The sequence below is a fragment of the Erinaceus europaeus genome, chromosome 15 (genome assembly GCF_950295315.1).
Source record: "Erinaceus europaeus chromosome 15, mEriEur2.1, whole genome shotgun sequence".
NCBI classification, from domain to species: domain Eukaryota; kingdom Metazoa; phylum Chordata; class Mammalia; order Eulipotyphla; family Erinaceidae; genus Erinaceus; species Erinaceus europaeus.
In genome coordinates, this window is record NC_080176.1 from 18,283,940 (window position 1) to 18,293,612 (window position 9,673).

Consider the following 9,673-nt stretch of genomic DNA (forward strand, 5'->3'; position numbering starts at 1 on the left):
AACCGAGGAAGCCACTGCCCAGCCCCTCTCGATCTAAAAAATTTTTTAAATGAACTAAAACAACAACAACAACAAAAAGAGACTCCAAATCTCTGTGGTAGGTAGGAACACCTTTCCTGTCTCCACACTTGTGGAGAGTGAACTCAAAGGAGCAGAAAGGAAGCTGGCAGCCCCCAACACCACAGGCCCTCCCCTCACACACCTATGATAAATGGTGACAGGATCCTTGCAGGAGAAAAACCGCCATGAGGGAGACATCTGGGCGGGAGACAGTTGCGATAGGGAGGGAGTTCATGGGAAATATCCCTGCACAAATGAATCAAACGTGAGGCTGCAAGGAAGGAAGTGGCACTCCCAGACTAGAGAGAGAAAAGCGTCTATTCTGGGAAGCTGCCTGCTCACAGGAACAGCCAGCCTGAGCTCATCCCTGACAACGCTTCCCACCTGACAGAGGGTGTGGAGTCCACGCCAGAAATACTCACCGCACTCTCTCAGCACACATTTGCACTGCCACGGGGTACTGGGCAGGGCTTAAAAGTCAACAGGCCTTTGCTGATTTTTGCCTGAGCCCGACAGCTAACATGCAGGTGGTCTGCTTCTTTGTCTTTCTCTTTTTCTCATTAATTAATTAATTAATTATACATATTCAAACCCCCAGGACCAAATGGGAGTTACTTATGGCACCACAGTAAACTCTGGTGCTATGGTGTACCTTTCTCTCAATGAAAAAAGCAGACCCAGAGCTCCTCTCCTGTCCCGGGTCAACTAGGAATACCAAAGGAGACCACCTGAGACTGCAACAAGACAAGACTAGAACGACTTCAGGAACCCACCAAATCACTGGAAGAGCCTAGGGAGAGATTAAGTAGTTGGTAACAGCCCGGCAGTATACCAGGTGAGACACCACCTCCAGTCTGTTTCACCAACAAAAAGACAGCTGAAGGGAAGAGAGGACTCCCCTAAGACTCACCAAATGCAACTGTGAGTCTCCATTGCTACTGCCCTCAGAATCTGGAGCAGCAGAGGGAGGCCCTGTGCTGACACCAGGGGACAGAGAACTAACCAGGAAACTCAGGAGAAGATCTATACCTCCGTGGCCTAGCAGTGGGGCTGTGAGAGTCTCTTTGCATAACCACTGGATTATCTCTGCCCCACTCTGATTAATCTCTTGGTTAGGAGTGAGGGATTAAGCTAAAAACCCTACTTATAGTTTAAAAGCCCTCCAGTTCCCATAGCCTACAGGGAAGAAAAAGAACAAAAGAGGCTTTTAAAGCACTGTGCTCCAACTCAGGGATTAAAATAATATTGAAACAACTGTCAATTTCCACAACTGTGAACCCTTTAATTACCTTACTTAGACACAAGTCAATCCAGGCAAGACTAATCAGTAATTTGAAAAGTCGTGAGAGAGAATAGAATAAATGAGGCTGAAGACAGAACTAGCAAGATCGAGGATGAATTAGAGACAACTAAAAAAGAAGCAAGAGATCTCAAAAAGAGATTAAGAGATACTGAAAACAGCAACGTGACTTATGGGATGACTTCAAAAGAAATAATATCCGCGTTATTGGCTTACCAAAGGAAGAAAGAGAGGGAGGGGAAGAAAGCATTCTTCAGGACATAATAACTGAGAACTTCTCTAGTCTAGACAACATAAAAGACATAAAAGTTCAAAAAGCCCAGAGGGTCCCAAACAGAATTAACCCAGACTTAAAGACACCAAGACACATCATATTTAGAATGGAAAGGAATAAGGATAAAGAAAGGATTCTGAGGGCTGCAAGAGAAAAACAAAGAGTCACCTACAGAGGAAAACCCATAAGATTAGCAGCAGACTTCTCCACACAAACACTACAGGCCAGAAGAGAATGGCAAGATATCTATCGAGTGCTCAATGAGAAAGGCTTTCAGCCAAGACTACTATATCCTGCTAGACTGTCATTCAGACTAGATGGAGGCATCAAAACCTTCTCAGACAAGCAACAGTTGAAAGAATCAACTATCACCAAGGCTGCCCTGAAAGAATTTCTGACAAGTCTCCTATAGTCAGACCACCATACATATGCCATATATCTATGGTCTGAGAGGTGGCTCAGTGATCAAGCTTTGTTTCGACTCTCAAGCATGAGGTCCCTGGCAGCACATGTGCCAGAGTGATGTCTGGTTCTTTCTCTCTCTTCCTATTTTTTTCATAAATAAATAAAATCTTTTTTTAAAAAAACATATGCCATATATCAGAACACTTTAAAAATCTACAAGAAAAAGGCAGACCCAGAGTGGTGAAATCATGCCTGCACAAGACTCCAGCTCTACAATAAATAAGTAAATAATCAATGGAGAAATACTCACCAGATAGAGTGAGTGCCCTAACATATTTGAAGCCTTGATTAGAGCCCTGGTATGACTTGGACACATCAAAACACCAAGAGAAGCCTCGTGCTGCAGAGTCTCTCCCTCTGTGTGTGTCTTTCAGCCAAACTGTATGTGTGCAGGGCCCTGGCTTCACAAAAACAAATAAACAAAAAGAATACAAACAAATTATGTCAGTACTTAATTGTCATTGGTTTTCTGTGGTTTGTTTGCTTTCACCAGAGCCCTGCTCAGCTCTGGCTTATGGTGGTACTGGAGACTGAACCTGGGACCTTGGAACCTCAGGCAAGAAATTCTTTTGCAGAACCCTTACACTATTTCCCTGACCAATTTTTTTTAATGCAGTGCTGAGAAAAACCCAGAACCTTATACACATGCCATATTGCTAAACTACCTCCCCGGCCCAGTTGTTTTCATTCTGCATCTTTTAGATTAAGGGGAGAGAGGGCTAAAATGGGAGAAGAGCAAGACACCAAAGCACAGCTCTACCATTCAGAGTGTCTGGGGTGCTGTCCACAGTGCTCCTGTCTGTGCTAGGAATCACTCGGGGCCCCACACGTGCTCACTGAGCTTCCTCCTGGCATTTATTTATTTATTCTTTTTTAATACTTATTTATTTATTCCCTTTTGTTGCCCTTGTTGTTTTATTGTTGTAGTTATTATTGATGTCATTGTTGTTGGATAGGACAGAGAGAAATGGAGAGAGGAGGGGAAGACAGAGAGGGGGAGAGATAGACACCTGCAGACCTGCTTCACCTCTTGTGAAGCGACTCCCCTGCAGGTGGGGAGCTGGGGGCTCGAACCAGGATCCTTCTGCAGGTCCTTGCGCTTTGTACCACTTGCGCTTAACCTGCTGCGCTACCATCCGACTCCCTAAAAGTGTTCTCCTATTCCTCCACACTTGCTATCTTCTCATTTTGTGCTGGCAAGCCGTGTGAGTTTAAATGTGTTCACCTGTGCTCTTCAAATGGGACTGGTTTGTGTTAACCCTAGGAAAGTCACCCACCAGCCCCTCTTAAGGCCTTGATGTCACAACCAGGTAATAACTGGTTTCAGACAGTCTGGGTAGATCTGAAGGAGACAGCTGAGCCACATAACAGCCACTAGTAAAATTTTAACGATGGGAAGCAGGACATAGCTCATGGGGTAAGAACACACACCCTGCTGTGCTTGAGGCCCTGTGTTCAGCCCCAGCACAGGCTGTCAGCACCATGGACAGCACCAAAGGAGCTCTATGGTTGACAGAGTGGTGCTGAATTGTCTCTCCTCTCTCTTGTCTGTCTCTCCCTCTCCTCTCTCTCTTTAATACTTTTAATAGATTTTAAGTCAGCATTCCTGGTTCATTTCAGCTCTTTTACTGCCAAACCTGGGGGCAGGGACTGCTTCAGTTTCTCTCCCTTCTCTTTGTATGTGATGACCAATGTATAGAGGTATCTGCTACACTGGGCTTTTTTTTTTTTAAATACTTTACTTATTTATTAATGACAAAGATAGGATGAGAGAGAGAAGGAACCAGATATCACTCTGGTACATGTGCTGTTGGGGACTGAACTCAGGACCCGATGCTGCTTGAGAGTCTAGTGCTTTTACACTGTGTCAACTCCCAGACACTACACCAGACTTTAAACTTCATCTTATCCTTGTTTTCTTGATTTTGACACAGAACTGGTGTCCTTCTGCCAGGCCGTCAGCAGGAAGTTCTTGATTTTTTTGTGGGGCATAGTGACGAGGTGTGTAGCACCGTGGCGGCTGGCACAGACAGAGAGACACTCTCAACAAGCGGCGAGAAACAAAGAGGGTAGAAAAATTCCCCTCTCTACATAAAAAAAAAAGAGTCAAAAATCCAAGAAAGAAAAAATAAAAAAAAGTCCAACAACAGTGAGAATTATGAGGTAACGGACAACCTCGTAGAGAAAGAATGCCTGAAGATCCTCACAACTCATAGTCCAGTAAGCTTTTGATTTTATTTTTTCCTGTTAAATGTTCCTAATATCTACTTCTATTTCTATGAATATGCTAAGACAGTCTATACATAAAACTGTCTGGCATGAGGTGAGGGAGATAACATAACGATTATACAAAATTGTTGTAATATTTGAGATGCCAAGGTCCCCGGTTCAATCCTTCCCTCCAACCATATGCCAGAGCTGAGCAGAGCTCTGGTAAAAAGAAGAAGAGGGAGTTGGGCGGTAGCGCAGCGGGTTAAGCGCAGGTGGCACGAAGCGCAGACTGGTGTAAGGATCCTGGTTCGAGTCCCCAGCTCCCCACCTTCAGGGGAGTCGCTTCACAGGCGGTGAAGCAGGTCTGCAGGTGTCTGTCTTTCTCTCCCCCTCTCTGTCTTCCCCTCCTCTCTCCATTTCTCTCTGTCCTATCTAACAATAATAATTACAACAACAGAAAAAAACGACAAGGGCAAAAGGGAAAGTAAATAAAATAAAATTCAAAAAAAAAAGAAAAAGAAAAAATAAAGTGGTTTGGGAGGTGGCGCCGTGATAAAGCTTTGGACTCTCAAGCACAAGGTCCTTAGTTCGACCCCCGGCAGCATATGTGCCAAAGTGATGTCTGGTTCGTTCTCTCTCCTCCTATCTTTCTCATAAATAAATAAAATCTTTAAAAAAAATAAATAATAAAGAGAGAAAAGAATGGAGGGAGTCAGGATTAAGCACACGTGGTGCAAAGCGCAAGGACCAGCATAAGGATTCCGGTTCGAGTCCCCAGCTCCCCACCTGCAGGGGAGTCGCTTCACAGGCTGTGAAGCAGGTCTGCAGGTGTCTGTCTTTCTCTCCCCCGCTCTGTCTTCCCCTCCTCTCTCCATTTTCTCCCTGTCCTATCCAACAACGACAACAATAATGACTACAACAATAAAACAACAAGGGCAACAAAAGGGAATACACAAATAAATATTTTTTAAAAGTCTTAAAAAAAAAAAAGAATCAAGGAAAGACAGAAAGACAAAGAAAGAAAGAGAAAATTGGGCGGGGGAGACAGCATAATGGTTATGCAAACAGACTCTCATGCATGAGGCTCCTAAGTCCCAGGTTCAATCCCCCGCACCACCATAAGCCTGAGCTGAGCAGTGCTCTGGTGTTTCTCTCTCTCCTCTCTTCATCTCTCTCAAAAATAAAATTAATTTAAAAAATTTAAAAAAAAAAGAAAGAGAAAATTGAGGGCCAGGCAGTGGCATATTCAGTTGAACACACATGTTCCAGTGTGCAAAGATCCTGTTACGACTCCTCAGTCGCCACCAGTAAGGAGAAACATCATGAGTGGTGAAACTGTGCTGTAGGTGTCGCATGCCCCCCCTTTCCCTCTTGATTTCTCTATCTCTACCCAGTAAATAAATAAAATATTTAGGAAGGAATGCAGGCGGGCAGACAGGCATGCAGGCTGCTCAGTTTCAAGCAGATGACTGAATCTATGAAACAGAAATCTCAGTCCAACCTCCCAGGAAGTACCAACCTCGGTCACTAGAGGACACTCTCAGTCACGCTCGTCTCCATGGGACTGAGATGCTATGCTGCAGGCTCCCAGACAGGACCAGCCTTTCCTATGCTGGGAAGCTCACTCCCACTTAGGAAACCTGGCTCCAAGCTGAACTCAGTGGTGTTTTCTCTGAGTCACTATACTCTTCCACAGTTGCAAAACGATCTGGCAAAAGGCCCTCAAAGGCTTTTACTGCTCAATGAGTAACATTCAGACTCCTTGCCAGAATCCAAGCCTCCCTCCCTCTCTCCCCAGCTGGCCTGCCTCTTCCTCTAATGCTGTGTCTCCCCCATATCTCACTATCTCAGCCACACTGCACAGATCACGCTCCTGCCTCTAGGCCTTGGCTCCTGCTGCCCCTCTTCTTTTAAAGATGCAATTTTTTTTGCCTTTTTAAAAAATATTTATATATTTATTTATTTTCCCTTTTGTTGCCCTAGTTGTTTTACTGTTGTTGTTATTGAAGTCGTCATTGTTGGATAGGAAAGAGAGAAATGGAGAGAGGAGGGGAAGACAGAGAAGGGGAGAGAAAGACACCTACAGACCTGCTTCACCTCCTGGAAGCGACTCCCCTGCAGGTGGGAAGCCAGAGGCTCGAACCAGGATCCTTACTCAGGAACTTGCACTTTGGGCCACGTGCGCTTAACCCGCTGTGCTACCGCCCAACTCCCAAAGATGCATTTACTATTTATGAGAGAAGGGAGAGAACCAGAGCATCACTCTGGCATAGGAGACACCAGGGATGGAACCCTGGACCCCATGCCTGAGAGTCCAAGGCTTTACCCATTTCTCTCTCTCTTTCTCTCTCCGTCTCTCTCTCTCTCTCTCCCTCTCCCCCCCCCTCTCCTTTTTCTTTTAGAGAGAGAGAGAATCCAGAGCACCATGCTGGTACATGCAGTGTTGGGAGTTGACCCAGGAGCCTCAATAGTACAAGTCCTGTGCTCCACCTTCTGAGCTATTTTCCATGGACTCACTCCCCAATGCCTTTCTTCCAACCTTACGGACTGAGGAGATAGCATAATGGTTCTGCAAAAATAAAAAAGGCTTTAATCCCCATAACCATAATAAACTAGAAGTGACTTGTGCTCTATAAAATGACGATGATAACAGTCACATAAAATTTTACTTTTTTTTTTTTTTGCCTCCAGAGTTATCACTGGCTAGGTGCCTGCACTATGAATCCACTGATCCTGGCAGCCATATTTTTCCTTTGTTGTTGTTGTTGGACAGGACAGAGAGAAATTGAGAGAGGAGGGGAGGACAGAGAGGAGGAGAGAAAGACAGACACCTCCATGAGTCCAGCTGGAGATAGCTCAAGCTATTAGAGCATCAGCTTGCCTGTCAGAGTCCACTGGTTCGATCCCTACCTCGTACATCGCCTTATGCTAGAACAGTGCTCTCCCCGACCCCAATAAATAAACAAATCTTAAAAAGAAAAGAAAAGAAAAAAACTCCTTAAGTGGAGAATCACTTGCTCAGAGTAACAATACATGTAGCAAAAATGGGATTCTAGTTGCCCAGAGGGTGGTGCAGTGGATAACACATTAAACTCTCAAGCATGAGGTCCTAAGTTCAAGCCCTGAAAATGCGTATGCCAGAGTGATGCACCAATTCTCTCTCCCTTTCTCTCTCTCTCTCTCTCTCAAAGATTTTTATTTATTTTTTTATTTATTCATGAGAAATGACAGGAGAGAGATAGAGGAAAAAACAGACATCACTCTGATACATGTGCTGCCGGGGATTGAACTGGGACCTCATGCGTAAGAGTCCAAAGCCTTATCCACTGCACCACCTCCCGGACCACTCCCTTTCTCTCTTTTGTGTTAAAAACTTTTTGGGGGGGAGTCAGGCGGTAGCGCAGCGGGATAAGCACATGTGGTGCAAAGCGCAAGGACTGGCGTAAAGATCCCGGTTCGAGCCCCTGGCTCCCCACCTGCAGGGGAGTCGCTTCACAGGTGGTGAAGCAGGTCTGCTGGTGTCTGTCTTTCTCTCCCTCTCTCTGTCTTCCCCTCCTCTCTCCATTTATCTCTGTCCTATCCAACAACAATGACATCAATAAAAACAATAATAACTACAACAATAAAAAGGGCAACAAAAGGGATAATAAATAAATATTTTTTAAAAAAAACTTTTTTTTTTTGCATCCAGGATTATTATCGGGACTTGGTGCCTGCTCCTGGCAGCCAGTTTTTCCCATTTTATTGGATAGGACAGAGAGAAATTGAGAGGGAGGGGAAGGGAGGGGGTGAGAAAGACACCTGCAGACCTGCTTCACTTGTGAAGCAAATCCCCCCTCGCCCAACCCACTCCGCAGGTGAGGAGCTGGAGACTCGAACAGGGGTCTCTTGTGCTTTGTACTATGTGTGCTTAACCTGGTACACCACCGGCTGCAACCCCCATTAAATAAATCTCTAACAACAGCAGTGATGGGGTTCTAACCCAGATAGCCTGGCTCCAGAAACCTCTTACTCTTAGTCATGAATTCAAGATCACAGAATAAAAAATCTCTCATCAACCACAGCCCCTTACTTGGAACTTCACACCCAGGGCCATTCAGCTGCTTATCAAATGAAAAACTGAAAACCCATCAATCTCATTAGTGCTTCTTGGACTCTGACTGACTGTGGGCTACTGGGACTCTGGAGCCGGATGCCTGGACAGAGATCTAATTACCAGCCACTTCAAAATCCTCGCACTGCTCTATTTGTCTCTTGACCTGTATTTCCTGTATTCTCTCAGGGAGAAAATAAACAGCAGTGCCATCACTTACTGAAGCCCAGGGATTTTTTAATTTTTTCTAGTGAAGCTTCCAGCTCACATACTTACTGTGAAGAGAAGGGATGGGCTGGATGGTCTCTAGGGCACTTCCTTCCATCTTCACAATCTACGATTCAGAGTGAATCTGAAATACTCATGAACAGGGGCTGATAAAGCGCACACATCACAGTAAACTAGGTTAGCAGTTCGAGCCCAAATCCCCACCTGCAGAAAGGCAGCTTCATGAGCAGTGAAGCAGTGCTGCAGGTGTCTCTCGTTCCTTTTCTATCTCCCTATCCCTCACAATTTCACTGTCTCAGTCCAAAATAAATAAAGAAAAAAATTATATTAGTATGCACCTCATCTTCCGTGTCAGGTGATACCTGTTTGAATCTCAGCTCTGTTATCATTACAGTGACCTTACCCACGTCACATTCCCCAGCTCTCAACAATGTCCAGCCACTGTGCCTAGGAGGTGGCACAGTGGTTAGAAAGTTGGACTCAGACACGAAGTTTTGAGTTCATTCCTGGACATTGCTTGCATGTGCCAAAGAACGATCTGGGTCTGTCTCACACGTGCTTTCCCTCTCATAATGAAACAAATAACTCTGTAAAAGACACCATTCCTGATCAGGCAGTTAATAAAAATCATATGGCATGTCTTCTGTACAGTGTTGAAAAGAAAACCCAACATGCTCAAAGTGTTGTGTAAACCATAAAGATGATGCTCTGGACAGGACCATCGTTGTGCCAAAAGCAATGGAGTTTTGAGAGCAGCCTGAGAGGCCCCTGGAAGTGGCAAAGTGGATTTTAAAAACCTGAGTTCAATCCCTGGCATTGCCTATGCCAGTGACGCTCTGGTCCTGTCTCTCCTCTCTCTCTCTCTCTCTCTCTCACTCTCGCTAATAAACAAATAAAGCATTAAGAGAGAGAGCATCTGAGAGTGTATTTGAACCAAGCCCAGTTACCTGCCCTGCGCTTTTCTCCAACCTTCCATGGAGAGGCAGGCTGGGCGGGGGCGGGTGTCTGAACTCAAGGCACAGGGCCTTGCATCTGCATCGCT

At 45.1% G+C, this 9,673-nt stretch overlaps 1 protein-coding gene across 1 annotated transcript; it reads right to left on the reverse strand.

Annotated features, from left to right (window-relative positions):
• Positions 1-3,669: 3,669 nt before the first annotated feature.
• LOC103123974 (large ribosomal subunit protein eL38-like) lies at positions 3,670-4,091 on the reverse strand. Its single transcript, XM_007534653.2, has 2 exons — positions 4,030-4,091; positions 3,670-3,840 (listed from the first exon to the last, which is right to left on the reverse strand). Exons 1-2 carry the CDS (start codon positions 4,089-4,091, stop codon positions 3,711-3,713), a joined length of 192 nt encoding a protein of 63 aa, XP_007534715.1. The 3' UTR covers positions 3,670-3,710.
• Positions 4,092-9,673: the final 5,582 nt, after the last annotated feature.